This window comes from Bolinopsis microptera, chromosome 2 (genome assembly GCF_026151205.1).
Source record: "Bolinopsis microptera isolate Bmic1 chromosome 2, MBARI_Bmic_1.0, whole genome shotgun sequence".
NCBI lineage: Eukaryota > Metazoa > Ctenophora > Tentaculata > Lobata > Bolinopsidae > Bolinopsis > Bolinopsis microptera.
Window position 1 is genome coordinate 5,955,698 of NC_087073.1, and position 23,328 is coordinate 5,979,025.

At 37.0% G+C, this 23,328-nt stretch overlaps 2 protein-coding genes across 2 annotated transcripts in view; one reads left to right on the top strand and one right to left on the bottom strand.

Annotated features, from left to right (window-relative positions):
• The window catches only part of LOC134811507 (synaptobrevin homolog YKT6-like), a 92,605-nt gene extending 82,650 nt beyond the window's left edge, over positions 1-9,955 (top strand). Inside the window, exon 2 of the mRNA XM_063818354.1 lies at positions 8,422-9,955. Within this exon, the coding sequence (XP_063674424.1) occupies positions 8,436-9,026 (591 nt within the window). The 5' untranslated portion in view covers positions 8,422-8,435 and the 3' untranslated portion in view covers positions 9,027-9,955. The remainder of the gene's footprint in view (positions 1-8,421) is intronic.
• Positions 1-23,328, bottom strand: part of LOC134811508 (uncharacterized) — a 93,443-nt gene that overhangs the window by 8,935 nt on the left and 61,180 nt on the right. The window lies entirely within an intron of this gene.

Consider the following 23,328-nt stretch of genomic DNA (forward strand, 5'->3'; position numbering starts at 1 on the left):
GCTAGCCTATTTAGGTTGCGTCTCGAGGAGTTGACTTGTGGATCAAACCATTTCTTTTGGGCAGAATTTTTAGGAGGTTTTTTCACTTTTAATGCTATATCAGCAGCACTGTGGAGACAGTTAGTAATTGCATCGTTCAGTTCATTATTGCCCTCCAAGGTGCCGCTAAATTCGTTTGCTACAATGTATTCCAGATTATGGACAATTTCGGGCGAGTTGAGGGCTGCTTTAAATAGTAAGTGGGAGTTGTTGTTGTCCCACTTATAGCCACACGGTAAATTAGAAAAGTCTGGGAGCTGGAAGTTGGCAACAAATGGTTCGAATGTGGTGAGTTTCAAGACTAAGGGACAGTGGTCAGAGTATGATGTAAACTCTTTAACTTGAAGAGAGTTTACATGATCTCTTGCCCACGAGGTGATTACAAAATAATCGACCACACTGCTTCCATTATATTTGTGACAGGTCATTTTTCCAGTGGTGTCCCCGAGGGTACGCCCATTAAGAATTTTCAGTTGGTTATTAATAACCATGTCAAGAAAATGTTGGCAGTGGGGTTCAGATATAGTCAGGTCAGAGTTGTTTCTGGGTTCTTCAATGTCATGTTCAAGTCCAATATCATTATAGATGTCATGCATGGCAGGTGCATTACAAGAGAGGATATAGTCTGGGAGTTTTCCAGTTCTTGCATTTGCATCGCCACACATGATAACTTCTCCTTTTTGACGTAGTCTAATACAGAGGGTGTCAAGAGCAGAGAAGGTCTTAGCAGTATAGTCGGGATATTTCTTGACATAGGACGAATATGCAGGGCTAATATAATAACATACTAAAAATAGATCAAAATCAAGCTTAAAAAAGTTTTTGTCAAGTTTAACAACAATAATATCTTCAGATTCACTACAAGGAACACAGGAAACACCTTTTCTTAAATCATATATGATGGTCAAATGTCATGGGGCTGCTTTCATGATGCAGTGAAACCTCTTTACAATGGATACACATTGCAACAGAAAAACGGTTGAGTTTCACATCAAACTAGATTTCAAATACCCTAGAGTAGCCTTGAATGCACAAATTGTGTACTGTTCCGATGGAATACAGGCCAATAAGTACTCTCAATATTATAACGAAATACGATGTGAATGTGAATTGCTATATACTTGGTTTATATATTTATGATAATCGATATAATATATATATATACTAATTGTGTTATATTTCAGAATGTGCCACATACATGTTGTCTGTGGGGTTTGATAATTACTTGTAATAACTGGTGTGTTTCATTGCATAGTGATCCATTAAAGGTAACAAGTGGTAGCAGAGAAGGACGCAATGGCACCCCCAGAGACAGTTAGAGTAACTAGTAAATACAAAGCACCTCCGGCATACAGTGAGGATCAGGACTACTGCAATTGGAAGTTAGACCTGCAGCTGTGGCAAGAGTTCACGGGTTTAGAGAAAAATAGACAAGGAACTGCGTTGCTCTTAGAATTGAAACAAGGGAAGATAAAGGATACAGTACGATCATTGGGGAAAGATGTCCTCATTGCAGAGGATGCAATAGAGAAGATTCTAAGTCATCTTGACAAAATCTATTTAGAGGACTCAGCTCAGTTACCGAGTTTACGGTAAGTTTGAAAATATGTGAGACCAAAAGGGTTGTCTCTACAGAGTTACATATCTAAGTTTGAGAAGTTACTCTGGACGTAGCAGCTGTTGGACTGTATGCACCATTCGAAAGAACATTCTTTGACATCAGGGTCACTCATCCTAATTGAGACTCCAATACATTTAAGCCACTAGATAAAATCTACAGTGCGCACGAGAAAGAGAAGAAAGATCTCTATGAGGAGAGAGTACTTCAGTCAGAGAAAGGGTCCTTTGTCCCACTAGTCTTTACAACATCCGGAGGTATGGGCCCACTCTGCACTGTGTTTGTAGATCGTATTTCTGAAGGATAGCTGACCACAATAAAGAAGCTAAGAGCCAGGTCAAAAATCACATCAGAACACGATTCAGGTTTGATCTGCTACGAAGCACACTCATAGCACTCAGGGGAATCAGAGGAAGACAAAAAGACCAGCACCTTGGACTGGATGACGTATCCTTCAATCTCATTCCTCAGAAGACGAGCTTTGAGGTCTCTTAAGTTTGTTTATGTAAATTTTATAGATAATTTATTGTAGCTTTTGTAATGTGTAAAATTTTACAGGACGAAATGATCCCAGGGGGGACTCCCAACCCACCGCCTCGACGGGTAGTTGATACACCCTTCACAAGCAAGAGCCACTTTGGTCTACTTGCTGTGAGGCGTGTCAGCTACATGGGTTGGGGGTCCTCCCTTTTTCTTTTCTTTTTTTTGAGAAGTAACTAGCGGATCTCAGTAGACACAAAATCACCCTGATATAATGATCTAACCAAACATGGGCAACGTGTGGGTGGACAAGAATGAGTAAGGTGTATAGAATTTTACGGTATAGAATTATTAGTGAACAGGAGTACAAGTTGGAGTTTTTTATGGTTATATATGATATGTTTAATCTGTAATAAAGATCAAAATTCAAATTTGTATTCCTTAAAATTTGTATTCCTTAATATTGCATGCATGCCAAAAACCAAAAAATCTATCGATATTATCATACCCAAAGTAGAGTAAGTGGTGTTGTCCAAAGATCAAATCAAAAAATCAAAGACCAAATTTTAAAACCCTGGCTCGTTTAATGGGGGAGTTTTTCATCTTGGTTTAAACTCCCTAATCAATTTAGAAGGGGATTGTATAAACATATAAATGATACGAAAATCTAATCAATAAGAACGAATCCTTAAACCATCCCAGATAATAGCAAAAAAATATAAGGGCCATTCATAAATTACGTCAGTGAATTGTGTTTATTTTGCGTTGCAGCATTATAACAAGTCGTACAGACGCTCGATTTTAATATTTCGTTGCCAGCTGTAGCGTCAATTCTTTGCGCGGCGCGATGACATAAACAACTTTAAGCGGTTATTACTCGCACATTATTTATTTCTAGACCGTTGACGAGTCCAGCTCAATTCGATGATATAGCTATAAGAATTATGAAATATTGACTGTTGAAAATGTCACCTGGTACAAGCTATTTTCTATAATCTATATGCGCGGCACTTTTGTCTGTTGTCGAGCTTTTTGATTAATTGATTAATTGATGATTTCAATCCTTCGTAGCTCGGCGTGGCCGAATACTGCATTTGGCCGATTTAATGAAACGATGGCTGCGAGAAGCATTATTAAAGAAAAAACAAATATTATAGAGAAAAATTATTATTTTGAGAAAAGACAAAATGAAAAATAATTACTCGTTTGTCGTTTTCATTTTTGCTTTTTTAAATACAATAAGCTGGTTTTGTTTCACCTCGCGAAACTGATTTCTTTCAAATCAACTATATTTTCTGGTTATTTGCCGTGATCAAATGACTACACGACCGCAATTTAAATTTGTGCAACGCGTGAAGCAAAGTTTGTCCATTGTTAATTTGTCATACGTTGTATGACCCGCCGCGCACGAAGTGCGCGGCTCCCCCTGTATCGTCAGGACACCATAGTGAAACGACCGTGGGGGTCACAACGTGATACAATTGTTAATATGGTTTTGGATTGTGGATAGAGTAAACGATGGGGGTCTTAATACGTCAGACGTCAGACGTGATACAAATTTTGTTTTTCTTAATAAAATATTAAATTATAATTGTTGAAATGTGTGCAAGTGCAGACCCTAAATTTATTCATTATCATCAGAAATAAATCAAAATAATGATCAACCAGATTTTATTTTCATCGAATTTATGAATGTATTAACAAGTAAAAGTTTGGAAGCGCGACGCAAATTATTCATCGTATTACGCCGCGCACATCTGCACGACTGTACATTTTTATTGCTGTTCATATCATATCATACTTAACAAATCGAGCGTTATCTCGAATATTTGTCACATCCCTCTTTATACCAGTGCATATTTATCCACGCGTGGCGATTGGACTAGATGAAACCTTTTGTATTGAAATTCATATTCTTTTATTAATATTTGAGGTACAACGTTTGATTATATCTTAACGATACCGATCTGGAAAGATGTAAAATCCGGATTGGAGCATTGTTTATGAGTCGCATGATTGCATAACATAACATAACATTATAAATAATGCCTCTCTGGGCATCTCAAAATGAAATTCATAGAAAATGAACACTTTACGTTTGAAACCATATAATTACAAACTTTTAAAAAATTTAACTAAATACCTTTGATATTAACCTTCTTCCTCTTAGCTACCAATGGATTCTCTTTCATATAACTTACATAACTATTCCTATTAGACACAGACACATCTATCCTATCAAAGATGTCATATGAAAGTTCCCAGTGATGACCAAGCTTATTAGCTCGATATCCATGAAGCCGAAAGGCATCTAATCCCCTCTTGAAACCAGTAACTGACTCACTAGCTTTCACAAGTGGTGGTAGACTGTTCCAATAGCGCAAGACCCTTTGGGCAAAGAAATCAGTCTCATTTGTGGTGAATCTATGAGTCTTTGATCTAGCAGCAACGGTCCTACCAGAACGACCAAATAAATCGGAACCATAACCCACAAAGCCTTCCTGGATCTTGAACATCTCAATGAGATCCCCACGAACCCTGCGTTCAAGCAGGGTTGTGAGGTTTAGCTTATCCAGTCTCTCTCTGTACGTCATGAGTCCCAATCCATCAATCATACGGGTGAACGATCTCTGAACACCTTCCAATTCAAGAATCAGTGACCAGTTTCCATGCCTAGCCATTGGAGCCCATGCCTGTGAACAATACTCTATGTGAGGCTTTACTAAAGACTTATACAAGCCCAGCATAACGCTTTTCTCCCTCGATATAATATTTCTTGTAAGCCAGGCAATGGTACTATTAGCTTTAGCAATGCACTTTCTCACATGACCCTCAAAGTTGAAGCTGGTGTTAAAGACAACTCCAAGGTCCTTCTCGCTTTCAACACATCTCAAAGGCACACCACCAAACAAGTACTGATTCTTAGGATTACAAGAACCAATTTGCATGACCATACACTTATCTACATTAAAATTTAAACACCAACGAGACTCCCAAAGTTCTAGCAACTTCAAATCAGCTGTTAGATTAATAAAAGGATTAACAATCATTTTAACATCATCAGCAAAAAGTTTGATGATAGCTTTGATTCCTTCTGGAAGATCATTTACAAATAAAAGAAAGAGCAATGGTCCCAAAACACTGCCTTGGGGCACTCCTGAAAGTATATACTTAATCTCAGAAAATTCATCTCCTACTTTAACTTTCATAGACCTCCCTACTAAAAAGTTTTCTAAAATACCAATTATCTCCTCAGGAACACCAACATTTCTTAATTTAACTAATAAACGGTGGTGTGGTACGCTATCAAAGGCCTTAGAGAAATCAAAGTATAATATATCAGCACAGCCACCTTCAGCCAGCAAGTCATTGACAGCGTCAATAGACTCCAGTAGGTTAGATAAGCATGACCGACCCTTCATGAAGCCGTGCTGCGTGCTACTAAGCACCTGTTCAACACCGTCGAGAATATACTCCCTAAGAAGCTTCTCATAGGCTTTGCATAGTATACAAGTCAGTGACACAGGCCTGTAATTATTAGGACTATGTACTGACCCCTTTTTGTGCAAGGCCACAACAGTGGCAGTTTTCCATACCTCAGGAATATACTGCTCAGAAGCACAGGCACTAAACAGCAACACAACCGCATCCACAAAGGAACTGTTCTCACTTAAATACCTCAGGAGTCTAGGATGAACACCATCAGGACCCATAGCTTTACTAATATCTAGTGATCCCAAAATCTTGGCAACACTTTCAGGGTGCACCATAAATTTACTCCAGAAGTAATCATTATTACATTCTGTATAACAATTTTGAGGCAGAGGGCCAAAAGGTTCAGGTTTAAAAACTGACTGGAAAAAATCAGCTAACACTTCTGCCGTTTCAGAAGGAGACTTGGTCTCAGAACCATCATCTGTTTGCAATGTATTCTTGTGTAAATTTGTATCGATCCCGTTTGATGCGACAAGGAAAAATGCTCTTATCAGGAAAGAAATTACTCAACGTTTCAATGTTACAACATCGTATTCATGATCTCAAGTTTTAATACTTTCAACACCACTATATAACAAATAATTTGAGATCATGAATACTATGTTGTAACATTGAAACGTTGAGTAATTCCTTTCCTTATAAGAGCATTTTTCCTTGTCGCATCAAACGGGGGGGGGGGGGGGGGGGGGGGGGGGGGGGGGGGCCCAACCATATTAAAAGTATATTAAAGTATATCCCCGGGTCAAAATCGGAAAAAATCCTACATTTTAATATACTTTAATATACCTACAATTAGAAGATTTATATTCTTCGTTAAGATTTACATGATGAACTATATTTTTCACTCAGATTCGCAAGATAAGCCTGTTTTAGGACTAGTACATGAATTTCCATCCAGATTGGTCAAAAATTGGCTGAGCTATGAGCTTTAAAAAATATGCCCATATTTGGGCATACGCTTTTGCCCAAATTCGCTTTTGCCCAAATTCGATAAAATTTCAATATTTTTTAATGAGACTAACTCTATGTGAAAGATATAACTCAGTGTTTGTTGAATATAGTGGATACTAAGTAAAAAGACCTCCATGAACAAAATTGGGAAAATTGCACATAATATCTCTGTTCGGAATACTAGCCAAAATGACTTCATTAAAATTGAAATAACTCCATCAGTTTTCAATATTTTTTCAAGAACTTTTTGGAATCAATTAAGAATTGCATTTCAAGCTTATTTTGGGTAACAATTTTCGATGTAGGCCTCCAAGGATAGGGATATATTAAAGTATATTGTAGGTATATTAAAGTATATTAAAGTATATCCCCGGGTCAAAATCGGGAAAAATCCTACATTTTAATATACTTTAATATGGTTGGCCCCCCCCCCCCCCCAAACGGGATCAATACAAATTTACACAAGAATACGATCTGGAAATAGGTCTCTTTCCATTTATATATTTATTTATTTATTCAGTATCATGTATTGTTTCATACAACGAGTGAGCAATACGTGATATTGAAGTGTAGGTCCATCCCGGAATTGATCACATACAAGAATTTTGTATTGATTCTATCACCTTGTCATGACAGTAACAGGGCTGTGTTTGTATGTAATAAGCAGTGAAACCCAGTAATCGTATAACCAAGCTGAAATAATCTATATCAATGTATAGTAAATAATACCTTTAGTCAATCTGAATAACTCACAATACTTCTATATTGAGTAAAAGGGTTAAAACCAGAAACGCTTGACGGAGAGAAAGTAACTCACCAAGAAAGCTCCGTCAAGGATCGTAAGCTCTAGCAGGTCTCTAAGCTAGAGTCTGTCATATAAAAAAAACCATGCTTAAAGAAAACATGGGGTTACAGAAAGATATATCCTAATATAGGAAATCTAGAGAAAAGGATATATGACAGGCTGGGCTTACATATATTATAACCAACATACATATTATAACCAACATTGCTTATATTCTGCCTTGTAAACAAAGAGCAAATCTTCTTAATGCCTTCTTCCTGTCCTAAAACTAAAACTTCATCCTATTAAAGTAAAGGCCAGTTGTTACCACAAGCTATTATACCGTCCCTCTCAAAAACATGCCTCAGCCTCCATCAAAAACAATTTTAGTTTTCAGTCCTTCTAGTTTCCAAAAATCTACCGAGCTAGTGTTCTGGTGTGCACAAAAGCCCCTAAGCCCGTGCATTCCTTGCCCCGCTAGCTGCCAGTCCTTGACAAACTTCCAATAGCAAAGATCAACTAGTCATTTACAAATTGAGCACTATACAATTTTAATTGTTTTAAATATTTGACTTTGTAAAATGAGCTAAAACATTGATTTATTAGTTTCATTGATTTATTAGTTTCATTGTTATTCTGACTAGTCACCTATGTTTTCATGCAAGCCCTTGAAGGTGCAGCATCTTTTGCTTTTAAAATCCTGTTTCTTCATTTGAAAGTAAACACATTCACTTTAATTTCTTGTCGACTTCAAAAGTTAATTGTTGCAAATCGGAACTACCATTTAGTGCGACCGTATCTTCAACCCAGGGTCTTTAAATAAAAAACACTGGGTTTAAATTTAATCCGTTTGGTTGACACATGATTGAGCACATTCTTATCTTTATGTTTTATTGCACTTTGTGGCTATACACAGTTTTTGTGAGATTTCCCCATGATGGTACTCGGCTGACATCATTAACAATTTTAATTGCACGGTTGTGCTGTATGTATAAAACTGAACATCACTCAATTTTAAAGATGACAGTCATTTCACAAATTAATCTCTTTTTAGGGTAAAAACAAGTTATGAGGATCCTTTCTCTTTCCATATGGAACAAGGAGGCAGAGAAAGGAGTGGAGCTCATGTCCATCGTTGATGTTACACAGTTTGGATACTTTCAGAGGAGTTCTGTGACTGAGTTTCTTAAATTTACTGCACAGTTCATGGCTGATCGGACTGCCCCTGGGGAGCGCAAAAGTGTAAAAGAAAAGGAATACATTTGTCATACTTTGGTTAAGTCAGATAAAATAGGAGGTGTGCTCATTTGTGACGAAGAATATCCTCAACGGGTGGCATATACCTTTATTTTAAAATCATTGGACGATTTTTTAAAGCAACAGCCGAAATCCACGTGGCGAGGTGTACCATTTCCTGAGCTTCCCGCGATCAAACAGCAATTTGATCTGTTTCAAGATCCTAGACAGGCTGATAGCATTACTCAGATTCAGGGTGATCTAGATGAAACCAAAGTTATACTTTACAACACTATTGAACAAGTTTTAGAAAGGGGTGAAAAATTAGACGATATAGTGGCAAAATCAGAGAATCTTAGCCTCACATCAAAGCAATTTTATAAAACAGCTAAATCAACAAATTCTTGTTGCACCATCTTGTAATTTGTTTATAATTTAGCTGTGCCCTGTTGCTTGCAAATTGTGTGTATACCTAAATTAGTTGATAAATAGTCAAACGATGCTTATGTAAATGTGCTTCTGTTTCAAAATGCTGTTTCAAAATGCTGTTTCAAATAAAACCGTCCAGATGTAAAATTAAACCTTTTTTTACTTCCTTGTTATAAAATTTCTTAGGGACAATTGACTCCGATTTTCCAGTCATGTTGCACTCAAATTAAGGCTTTAACTTTTGCCATAGATATCTGGCTCTTGATGGAAATTGCATACATTAACATTTAACAAACAGCTCATATCTGCTTATTTTTCTTAAATTAGAAGGATCCATAATTTTTACCACTCTTTGATGTATATGTGTATAGAATTATGTTTTGTCATGATGATGAAATCATAATTTTCTCAAAGCTATTTATAGTAAAGCCTATAACATTTTCTTTGTAACATTAAGTTCACATATTCTATGATTTCCTTTATGTTGCTTCTACACACATGTGATTATATAATAGATTAATTGTAGTTATAAAATTATACGAATTTGGGTATTAAATTAATTTGGAATGCTAATTAAGATTGAGGATTGATTTCATCTTCATACTTAAAATACTTCATCATAGTCTTGAACTTAACTATTTTTCATTATTAAAAAATTAAGAATAGATTATGAGTGGTTGCGGGTTCAACCTCTCTTTTTGTTTCGGAATCGGTTGCACTCAACAACCTTAGCATCATATTTAAAAAATATTTATTTCTACTGAATCCAGAATGGAATTGAATTTTTTGGTATTTTTTTCTACTGGAACGCTTGTGTTAAAAATTGTTACAAGTCCATTTTGGTCAAAGACACAGCCGTTTTATGATTTGTAGATGTATGCAAATGTTTAATTTTGACTAGATCAATCTGTTGCAATGCAAAATTATGTGTTTTAATCTTTCAATCTTTCATACTATCATCTTCAATTCCACTCTTGGAAAAATAATCAATTATGAGTTCACTCAATGTTTTATAGTTATTATAGTTCACTCAATGTTTTATACTTATTATAGTTGCGTGATCCTAACTCTTTCAATCCCCTAGCTATGTTGTTCCTGCAGTTTATTGATACTGGTGGAGAAGGTTCTGGACTCGTCACAGTTTCTTGATCTACCACGTAGCATATCGTTATTTTTCTAGTATTTATCTAAGGTATAATAATCAAATTAGAAATAACTTAATCGTACTCTGTTTGTTTCTCAGATTCTGATCATGATTGTATGTTTTCAAACTAGGTCAAACTTACAATATGGGAAGTCAAATGGATAGGGGAATATAATTAATTATCAATTATTGGTGATTCGTTTTCTGCTCAATTGGAATAAAACTTTCAGCATGAGCTATTGAATCAATGATTGAAACTTAGGGTACTGGCCACTGGGCCAACTTAAAGTTACATGAGGTTAATTCACTTAGGATTGATCTCATGAAAAGTTGGGCAAATATCGAGTGTAATGTGTTACACCACGATGTTACATCACACATTTTACAGAATACAAATAAAAAACAATGGTCTATTGATTAATTATCAATATATCACATAAAGTGGTTAAATATTAACTCATGTTTGTTGGTACTCACGTTTGTTTTGCGAAAGTATGGAATTGTACAAAGCTGTGTTTGCAGTGACCCAGATTCACTGTCAATCAGCTCTATAAGTCAAGTGTCATGTCGCACTTGCTTAATTTCACTGCCAGCCATGTGTGTGAGCTGAAACTTGCAGAATACTAATATGTTAATATTTATTATGTTTTTAAACAACGTGTGTACGAAAAGTTGTCCAATAAGATATGCCTAAATGTACCAGAGATCGACCGTGATCCCGGTTCCGGGGCCCGTCCGTAGCCGGGATTGGACCTTTACTATAAATTATACCAAATCCCGGTCCCAGCCAAAATACCAATTTTACCGGGATTTTTACTGGGATTTTAGATACAACTTCTATCAAGATTTGTATATTCAACAAATTTGTAATCTTTAACAAATTGCCATCTTAAACATGGATCACTTCCGCACTAATAGTTGATTCCGCTAAATTTTGTGTCCAAATAGAGCTAAAATCCCGGTCCCGGTCAAATTTGACTGATCCCGGCCAATTTAAAATTTGATAAAAAATCCCGGTCCCGGTCAACATTGATCAATCCTGGTCCCGGCCATTTCAAAATTCTTATCACGGTCGTTTGCTGAAATTATGTACTGTAAATTTACATGTTAACATGTGTTGCAAGCGAACAATATACAAATTTGATAGTTTCCTTTTCAACAGTCCGACTAAACATCTTGGTTATTGGAGTTTTTGTTACATAATAAAGATATAACAGTTCATTTGGAGACTCACTCGGATAAGCTACGAAAATACCTGCTTTGATATTATGTTAATATTGTTTATAGACGTGGTTAATTGAAAGAAGGTGGCACAGCTATTTGCTGCAAGCTGTCAGATGTATTTGCAAACACACTCCTCCTAACCTATCGTTACGTACATGTACTGTACATTGACTCTATTAGTATTGAGAGGTTTCGCAGAAATGTGGGAGAGGGAAACAATTGGTTGAGAATTGAAACACTGGAATGAGGATGTTTGTGGAGAACTAATTACTTTGAATAGATAAAGATGTGAGCATGTCCCTTTCTCTGTATAAATTATTGAAGTTAATTAATTTTTATTGCAAGCATGTCATTTGGTCAATGAAACCCAGCCGCCTAAAATTTATCAGCCTCCCAAAATCCAAAATGAATTTTAGTTATAATGTGCCATAAAATTCAACAGACCACCTTCTTTAAAGCTACTTTAAAGCCGTTCATGTTCATATCATTCATTTTTTGACATCAGTAAAAATTTGAACAAGGATTTATAGATGATGGTAATAGTGAGATCTCGATGATGAGTATAAGAACTACAATATCCAAAATAGTACAAAAATGTAATCAAAGAAATTTCTAAAATCTGGTACATAGTTATTTCCACAATTCTCTCACTTACACCAGACCATGACGAGTTAAATACTGATACAATAGCACCGGATTCAGAGGTTAACATTACAAAAGTTTCAACATAAATCATCATTCCATCCCGGCGCAGCATGCTTGTGAGGAGAAGAAACAGGACTGCCCACGAAGCTTTACAATATATTGGAGCAGCTCAAACAGACCTATTGTGGAATGTGGATACAACCTCAGCACTGATTGCATGAAACCAGCTACACACATCTCAACTTTTGACTTCTGATATAATACTGCATCATCTACTTTTGATATATTGCATCATCGGGGCACAAAAAACCAATTTATTCGACAAATTTTAATATCCTATTATTTCTATGACACTGTCCATAAACCATGAACCTCAATGGATCCGAATATACTGGGCGGGAGGTGAACCATATTTTTTGCTTCTTGGTTTTGATTGGTCAATGCTTGGAAGCTGATAGGTTTACCGCTGTTTGTGTCAGAATAATATGGCTCACCTCCCCACTACCACTAACAGTATACAGATCTTATATTCTTTGAGAAAGCCACTTAGCCCGAATACAATAGAAAACTGTTAGTGTTGAACATTAAAATTTTGGCGTTCCATCCGCTACGCTTGTACTTAATGACAACACGCACTTTTACTCGATGTTTCTTCGAATGGAAATTGATGACATCACGATTATGTGAGTTTTAATCTGTAAAGATCTCAAAAGTTCGACGAATGACCCAATTGCATACAAACCAAACGTCTCTAATATGATGATCAGAGAGATCTTGAACGATCAGGAGGAATGCTCACATCATGTATTGTCTTGATTCTTACCATCAGAGGTTTACAGAAATGAGAGGTCGGCACGTTCAGCTCACGGAGAATTGTAATCTCCGTATGTAATTGTAATCTCCGTAATGATTATTGTCGGTCCAACACAAAAATTTGAGCCTTTGTCACATCGAATTCAACAGATTGGGCACAACAATTCTTATATAATCGTCAAACTATTCAATCACGAGTGAAGAGATGTTGTATAGAAAATTGAGGGAATTTACTGACCGATATAATGTAAAAATAGAAATAAATTAGGAATCCAAAAGTAGTATAATTTTGCTTTCGATGGTTGTGAGAAATCTTGTCACCTTACCTAGTTACCTGCTGATTTTGTTTTTATATTGAGCTTTTACATGATCACAATCGTTTTGATCTCCCTCGTTGGATATCTCGTTTTTAGATTTCTTGTTTTTAGATTTCTCGTTTTTGGATATCTCGTCTTTCGATCGTTACATGTGATAACCGATTTGATTAGAACATCAGTTGCCGTTTGTGTTCGAGTATTACATTTACAATTGCCCAGATTAAGTTGCAGAATTTTGATTTTTCACATTCATTAAGTCACCACGATTTTCCGAATTGTCTTTCAATCTGTCTATTCAGACTTAATTAAAATTAGGACATATATGATATAGGTTACACTTATTTAATGTAAATACGATTCATGAATACTCAGTAATAAGCTATGCTAACAGATTTGGTGAAATCTACCAGGTTGGTTTTATAATTGGTTTGGCACGGTGTCACCGGCGCTCGGCACGACTCAATAAATATGTATGTAATTGCGTGTTAATCACCGAGCCAGGCAATCATGCCAAATGATATGATCGTACAGAATTTACTAAAATCATCGCCAGAAGCTGATTTCGATATTAAACGGAAGCATGTTTTTAAATAGATCTGTCGCAATCTTTAAATAGATTGCTGGTCCAAAAATAATGTTGAAGAGTGGGCAAAAGTCTCTTTCACTTAGAACTATACCTAATACATTGATAAACAAACCTTAATTGAAGCCATATCTCTATAATCTCAAGAATCTGTTCCAAGGCCATCAGAGAGTATAGTTACACATAGACTTGGAATTTAAAACGTGTCAGAAAAAATAATGTAAAGTGCACGAATCAATATTTCCGAGAAATATTTAATGTAGGGTCAAAGATAAAGTGCCAACTTTATAATCAGACGGACAGCCGAACTTAAATGTGACACAAGAATGTGAATCCTGCAAAACGAACGAATGTGTGATGTGAAAGCTATATATATATAGTGGGCCAGGCCACCATGATAGTTTAGGCCAAAAATCGACTTTCCTTAAATCCCATTTTGTTTACCTCATCTCCTAGTAAATAGATATACACATAAAGTGCAAAAAACCGAATTGGAAAATATTTAAATGCTGAATTTTGGCAGCGCGCCAAATATAGAAATTTTGTTGACTGCCAAAAAAATCAATTTAAGCAGTGAAAATGGCCACTAAATCCCTGTGGCTCAGAAAAAAGGCCTAATAAGGTTTAATGATTATTTTGATGCCTCCTAGAACAGTTTTGAATGATCTTTCTGGTGAAATAGGCCTTATCATGCCAATTGATTAGGAAAAATTTACACGCGGAGGCAAATTTTGACCCTCTTTTTCACCTTTTTTCAAGTCTTCAAGACCAGGAATAGTTGTTAGGGCCTTCTAGTGCCCACTAAAAACCACTTTTATGTTTAAGTACTGACAATTTCCTAACAAATGCAACCAAGAATGGTTCTGGCTGGATCTGGCTTTCCATTTTATGAATTTTTAAAAATCCCCATTTGCTCTCATTTTGGTGTATTTTCCTGGTGCTAAATAAGCAATATTCTAGTAAAAGGGAGGGGTTGAGTGTGCACTTCGATGTATAGAGTTTTTTGATACTGAATCGGGTTAAATAGGTCATTTCTAACTCAAATCACCGAACGGCACATGTTGTGTCGCTATTCCCAACCCTGTGGGGGCCACGCCCATTTTTTTCATTACGCGCATATATGGGAAATCTGTATCTCAGCTTCTGAAGGTCTTAGAGACTCAAACTTTGGCTTAAAATGACCGCAATGCACATGTTTATATTGACACTATAAAGGTCATGAAGGCCCAAAATGCTTACTTCTGGAAAAAATCCAGAAAAACTGATTTTCACTGGGGCGAGAGTGAAAAAAATCTACTCTAGAAGCTAATTAAAATTGAGTTTGCAGTTTGGTGTCTACAACTTATGGAGCAACACAATTCAGTTTCAGAAGCTCCTTCCAGCTATCTTATCTTATCCCCAAATGTATACATATAACCATCTCTTTGGTTACTTCAAACCACTAAATAGTGGATTAAACTCCTGAAAGCGCGCGCGTTATGTGCGCGTGTTCGAGGGTTGGGGAGCATTGAATTGGCTTCCTTTTACATAAAGTTGATAAAAAAACACCCTTCTCTGATCGTATTACCACTGGAAAAGATCATTCTGCACAGAATTCCGCATTAAACATCAATTATAGGGATATAAAGGGTCTGCGTATGAAAAAGTTGAAAATTCGGAAAATTCAAAATATCGAAATAACTTTGTTTGTGATGACACTAGAGCTCTGAAAATGTCTTTAAACGACTTTTTGGGCCAAACAATCCTTAAGAACAGTATATATGGCCAATCAGACCATTCCTTCATGCCTAAACTATCATGACCCCCCTTCGCGGCCCACTAGCTAGCACTCTATCATCGTCAGAGCTAATGATTTTTTGTTTTCTTACATTCTTTCGTTGGAAACAAAAGTTCATGTGATCAAACTCCAGACTCCCGAGTACTATCTAAACTTATTAAAAATAAATAATAATAAAATTTGGTAGCTTAAACACAAACTCTAAGCCCAGTGGATAAACCACAAAACTTATGCTCTATTGTGTGAAACAAAGATACTAGATCAAGATAACTATCAAGGAGTGTATGCATAGGACATAAAAAGTTTTGGAACGAAGATGACATGCTTGTGAAGCGAGCTAACAGTCTAATTGCTAATAAGTTCAAAAAGATCATGACATTAGGTTGCATCCTAAACAGTTTAAGCAAATAACATAAAGTTATTATATTGTCAATTAATCGCTCATGCCATAACTTTTCTTAAACAGGTGAGTTTTTAATAATGTTTTGAACAGATCAACATCGGAACAAGTCTTAATTTCAATTGGTAGTTGGTTCCAGATTTTCGGAGCAACAGTCTGAAACGCTCTTGGGTGTGATCTTGTAGATCCGATGGGTAGGTGTAAGGAGGAAGTTCTTCTGCTACTCGAACTAACAAATGTTACTAGATCACACAGATATGCAGGAGCAACACCATTGACTGCTTTGAAAATCAGTAAGCACAACTTAAACTCAATCCTCTCCTTCACCTTGAGCCAATGAAGGGATTTGAGCTTCTCCTCGACTGAGTCTCTCTTCTTTAATCCAAAAACCAGACGGCATGCTCGGTTCTGAATGTTCTGCAGCTGCGTAATTGAGGCTTGACTACAACCATAGTAAAGTGCATTGCAGTAGTCAAGCGATGAGATTACAATTGCTTGAGTCAGTGTTCCCATCTGTTTGGTTGTTAGGAATGTTTTCATCTTAGCAAGGTCTCTTAGTTTCAGAAAACACGATGTTTTAAGTTGCTTGATTTGCTCACCAAAGTTTAGTTGAGAGTCGAGACGAAATCCGAGGTTCTTTGCAACAGGTGACAGCCTGACACACGTCTCAGAGTTAACAAACACGCCCCCTATAGACAGCTGCTGGAGAACAAGCGGTGTCCCAAAGACAAGAATCTCAGTTTTTCCTGCATTGAGCTGTAGATAATGTTTTTTCATCCAGTCATTAATTTCTTGGAAACATTTGGGAACATCGTTGATCAGGACAGTGGGCTCCTCGTTTGGCTTGAAACTTTTATACAGCTGATGATCGTCGGCGTAACCCTGGATGGAGAAGTTCAAATCATGTGCTGCTGAGTACAAAGAGCGAATGTAGATGTTGAACAGGACCGGACCCAGCACAGAGCCCTGTGGGACTCCAAACTTAATCACTATCTCATAAGATTCCTCATTTCCAACTTTAATCGTTTGACATCTACCTGTGAGGAAGCTGCTGAACCATTTCCAAGCTGTCCCTGTTATTCCCAACTCATTTCTGAGGATGTTCAGTAGTTTGCAGTGGTCAACTGTATCAAAAGCTGCGCTCAGATCTAGGAGAAGAACAACAGTTGCCTTGCTTTCTGTAGATGCAATGAGTAGATCGTTAACAACTCTCACAAGCAGAGTCTCGGTGCTGTGTTTTGATTTGTATCCAGACTGCTGTGGGATGTTCAGGTTGTTGTTTTCTAGATGTTCATTTAGACGCCTGAGCACTACTCTTTCTATCAACTTGCCCACAAAACTAAGGTTAGATATTGGTCTATAATTCTTGAGATTATCACTATCTAATCCCTGGCCCTTGATCAGGGGTGTGATATGAGCTAGTTTAGCGCCATCAATACTGCCAGAAGATAATGAAGCATTTACTATGTCAACTAAGACGGGTAGTAGAACCTCAAGGTTTTCTTTAAAGATGTTTGCAGGTAGAGGGTCAATTGAAGAAGACTTGATCTCAGATGCCTTGATTATCTCCTCTAGTTCTTCTAGAGTAGTTGGAGAGAACTCAGCTAGTTTTTCTCCGCAGTAAGAGGGCGTTTGATCGTCAGACTCCACATGATCAAAGTTATTTCGTATTGCCTTTATTTTCTCCTGAAAATATACGTTAAAGTTTTCGACTGTGTCCTTGAGAGACTCCGACGAAGGCAACACAATGCTTTTATCCCGATCAAGAAAGGTGTCCACAAATCTAAAAAGACTCTTAGAAGAATAGGAATGCTTTATGAATTCGACTTTGAAAAACCCATGTTTCTTCCTGTCTGAGAGTTCTGTGCACTGCTCTCTGATTGATTCATAGTGTTTCTTGTCAGTTAAAGATCCGGAGATTTTCCACTTTGTCTCGGCTTTTCTTCTTTGGCTTCTAAGTGCTTTATATTCACCATCGAACCAAGGGGCAGACTTACGTTCTTTGATTTCCTTTGTGAGGAGAGGAGCATGGTTATTCAGCACAGTTAGGCACTTAGAGTTGTATAGGCTGATGCGGCTTTCAAATGACGGCATTTCAGCTTGTCATAGACCCTCAGGATCCATTACAGTAACCAATTCCTCAGCAAGATTATCCGCAAAACAATTTTTGTCAATTTCTTTGACATTTCTGAATGTGATAACTTTTTTCTTGTTGAGATTGCTTGCAACTGTTTTTGTGAGGCTAAAAGTAACCGGGAAATGGTCACAGTTTGGGAACATTTCCGAGGTGTGCGAGTCTACTGTGACACTCTTTGGATTGACTATCTGATGGGAGGAGATTACAACATCCAGAATATGTCCTTTGTTGTGAGTTGGATCTCTCACGTATTGATGCAGTCCATAGCTGGCCAATACTTCAGTCAGTTTGGCCGTGTTTCTTGATTTATGATCATCCAAATGAATATTAAGATCACCACAAATTAAAAACTTCTTGTATTTCATGAATATGTTCCCAATAAACTCATCCAAATCTTCAAAAAATACATCAGTCAATGACCCTGGTCGGTAAACACAAGCACAGAGGACAGTATCACCCGATGAGTCTCGAAATTTGCCTAAAACTGCTTCAAACGTATCTCCACACTTATCAAACACAGGAGTAAGGTTCAAATCACTTGAATTGTAAATAATTCCAACTCCTCCGCCTCTGCATTTAGCGGAGTCTTTCCTGATGTAGTGAATCAAGTAACAATAGTAGATCTATATTTTCCGTCTGTACAGCCATTACAGATCCCAAATATTAGACAGCACAGCACCAACTTCTATATATGTATAAGACATTTTGTATAAGAACATCTAACTAGAATTCATAGTATACTGTATGAATTCAGTATTTTACATGAATTCAGTAATTTACAAGTTCCTCGGAGTTCAAACTCAACATTTTACGCGTTCCCTCAAACTTGTACCTGTTGTCATTGTGAGTATTTACTATTTTCTATTTGTTACTACAGTAAAACCGCATCCCGATTTACCGCAAACCCTGATTTACCGCAAATCCCGATTAACCGCGGCTTTTTCCTTTCTCCCAAGCTCCGCGGTAAATCGGGGTATTACTGTACATCATGTTCTGCTCCCTCGAAAACTAATATCGATTAAAGAATTTTCTGACGTTGTTGACAGTTAAAAGCTGCTCCCCGATTACGAAAGTATGTCTTGAATAACTTTTTAACCTTCAGCATTCTCACACGCAGGTTTAGTGTATAGATTACCAACATTTCGAAACCATCCTTACTTTCGGTTATTTTGATGATATTGGTGATACTATGAAATGTTTGTTGACTGAAGGTGTTTTGTAGGTGTATAATTTGGGCTTCTGGAGCTCAGCAACAATACAACAGAGACAACAAATGAAATACAGAAATTAGTTTAAAAATTAAAATTGAACAAACCTGTAGGGCTATTTTTGACTAATAAATAATACACCACACAAAGCTCCAACAACTCGACAACTTGGATCCTCAACAGAAAACATGCGACCAGTCATAGTGTTAGTAACAAACTAACAATAGTAGATCTATATTTTCCGTCTGTACAGCCATTACATATCCCGAATATTAGACAGCACAGCACTAACTTCTACATATAAGACATTTTGTAGAATAACATCTAATTAGAATTCATATTATAAATTCATTTCTTGGAAATCAGACATTTGTGATCGCTCTCACGCTCTATTAGTTGAAATCGGACGATATTCCGAACTCGTCTACTTCCCATATGGCCGCATTTGTATAACTCTCCACCCAGCGGCATATTCATCTCTCCATGTCAAAGTTCCTTGGGATCTTACATACCAGGAACTAAAGAATAACACGTTCAGTTAGATGCAACTCTCAACACTCACACTATTCGGAATCTTGTGAAAAGAACTGCCAAAGAAGTGTTGCTATCCCTGTCAAAGTTACTCAAAGTAAGATTTTATCGTATGAAGATGTATCGATCCCGGACGTATACCTTACGCCCTTATTTGGACGACTATTTTTGAGCAAAATGTTCTCCACTTCACATAATAAGGTAATTCTTAAAAATCTAAGAAAATCTAATATATATAAGTTTTACCCAATATATATGTATAAGTGGTACTCAACAAATGAAATAAATCGTGTGGAAAATGGAAATTATGACACCTTAGAAAATTTCTCAAAAATGTAGATTTTCAAATTAAATTGTAATTATACTTCGTATTCAAATCTTGAAGAAGAAGCTGATGCTGCTTTTAACTTAAGAGAGATCACCTTGAATGTCCCGCTGATGAAGTAGTATTTATGATGAAATGATAGAGAAAAACATAGTCTCCTGGGAGATAAATACTCGGAATTGTTTTGATGTGGTTCACAGATACATTAAACCATGGTTGATATTTCTACCTCATGAAAGCCAAAGTATTGTTGGGAACGTAAATCTCCGATTACTCGCATTGTAGCGGGGATTATGCTGGATTAGATATTGTCTTGATGGGTTTATATACACAATTGTATGATGGATAATATACCAAAACTCAACCCTTTTTATCACAAGTTACTCTTGAAACCGTGCCATAGCGCACTACGGAAATTATATAATTTCTCTATTAGGGTGTGCATGTTTTTGATATCCTTGGACCGACTAAAAAATGGTTCAATTACAATTGTCCACGTTTGCAGTTTTGACTCATTCAATATCGCTCTTACAAATAGTAGGTACTTGATTCTACTCGAATTTGTCTCTATTGCTAGATATTAAAAAGATGAGATCATGAATCCTCATTGTGTAATATCCCAACGAGTGATACCTGCAACAGATATATATCGCCTCACTTTATATATAGTAAGATTTTCATCATCTAGTAAATATTCTTGTCTTCTCCGGATGATATAAATCGAAACAAAAATGATTCAATCGTGAAAGATGAGAATAAATTGCCATGTTCCACCCATATCTGAAGCAATACATATTGATACCTAAGCAGTGCCCTTTGTTCAGCGTTATTATATACCATCTCTTATTTCGCAAGAGTGTCGTCATGGAATGTTACTCGCCAGTGCTTGATCTAACAAACTATTTCCGTCTCCGAACAAAGTTTCTCTCTGAAAAGGTCTTCGCTAAATTACATTTCCCTGTAAAAAGCATAAAACGTCCAGCATTCAGTGATGTCACGTGACCATGCGCGCGTCTCTTTACGTGTCGTCCGCAATCTGAAAGAAGAAGCAAATTTCGAAATGTCTTACCAGTGATCTCATATACTGCTCCATGACTCACTCTGTAACATGAACCGTGTTTAATTCAATCACATATGTGGAATAAATTCTATATTACAATGAGTTGAAGAAATCTGGGACCACAACGTTCGTTAGATGCAGACTTATGTCTGATCCTTTGTTCATGAGGGTACGCTAAGACATACTATTGTACCTTAGACATCCCTGGATTCTATACACAATAAACCTGGATAACTCATTTATTCCTCAACCGGTAGAAAGAGGGATCTCCTCTGCAGCTACTTCATGTCGGAAAACCAAAGCAATTGTTGGCCAATGTAGGCACTAGGCTTTAATATTTAGTCAGCCGAATGTGGGAGCGAAAATTAAGCTCAAGGGGTCGAATAAAAAATCTAAAGTCACCTTGAAATATGGGCAGCCTGATTTTATAACATGCTGACTACTTTTTATCCGCCGGATCTACCTGTCGATCTTCTGATTAGAATATTGTTGAAATGTGGACTGATGAGCTTTCTGTGTAGTGTTCTTGACAAAGTGTGTCCTACGAAGGGATTGCTTGAATTGTCATCCGGAAACCGTTGTTATCAGCTGGTCTATGGTATTGGATTCATATGTGTACCCATGTGGCATGTGGCCATCAACGGATTAACATATAAACCCAGCATCTGTTTAAAAATTAGCCTAATGAGGCAATTAAATCAAAGAAAATTACACATCTCATCATTAATGTTATCATTAGGACCGTAACCCACAGTATGTGAGATCAAACTATAATTTGCGGGTATGTTGTGGTCGAGCCGCAACAGTATTTCCTCTTTGTTGCGACGTTACGTTTCTATGGACCAGACTTGGCTATAGTCCAAATCTCCGCTCTTGACAGTCCTATAAGAAAACGTCACTATGTAAGAGCAGAATTTTAAAAGTGAGCTGAAACCAAATAATAATGTCTACAGGAAGTCGGCTACTCCGGAAGCTCAACGACAATTTTTAACTGGAAACAGTCGCTACTGAATAGTTGGGTTCATGCCAAGTCTTTGATTCCACCCAGTCTCTAAAGACACTAGCGACTTTTACCAATACTTTTAACTGACGTTGTTTGAGCAGGATTGTAAATAATTTGTAGGGTAGCCGGATGGGACTAAGAAGCACGAGATATGCTGAAGAGTGTGAAGTGTGGGGCTTCAATTAAACTGTTCGTTACTGAGGCAAGCGACAAAGAAGTCCTGTAGTTTCCACTGCTATCAGATCGCAGTTCCATTGAAGAACAAGCACGTGTTTTGCAGCAGCTTTCGTGAACCTGGATGGGCTGATGTTTAACCCCATCTAGTGAGTGGTCATCATACTTTATGGTATAGCTATAAACTAAACGAAATGTATCAAAAATCTGAAAAAAGTAGACGAAGTATCTGGAACAAAGATTAGGTTTGATAGGCCGGATTATCTGGCGGTAGGCCGTTGGTCAATGGTCACGAAATTGCAGTATTACTGTAGTCAACAAAACTTGGTATACAAGATAGAAATTCAGCGATCCACAATTAAACGTGTTCGATTTCATGTGAACTTCTGTTATATACTTTGATATGATTTGGATCTTGGAGGAGCTCTTGAACATTAGTGAAAACTGAAACTCTGGACCAGCTAGTCCTGGTTAAGTTAATTCCAAACATGGGTCAGTTAAGTACCGACATTTAGTTTACATTCAATCACATAAAGTCTTTTGAATACTACTGGACCAACTCCGGAAAATTGTCTGTGTACGAAATGATCCTGCGTCCAGGAGTTGAAGTCTCGGGTGTTGAAGTCTCTGTGACTGTATCACGTCTCAAGTTGAGACTCCCAAGGTGATCTGAGCAACCATTACACTCAATTCTCAAAGCACTGATGCGGTGATAATTCCAGCTCTACTGAGTGTATCATTGTCTCACACGTTCTACGACTGGATACCCTAACTATCACGTCCTATCTTACTATCTTCCAATGTCACAGTTATTAATGCACACCACCTTTAATATGATCGCATGATTATCGAAAGCTTCCAAACAAGATTGATATCGTTAAACAACTCTGTTCCCTGGACCCTTACATCATTATATATGAGAACCATAAGCTATATCTCTGATATCAAGATGTAT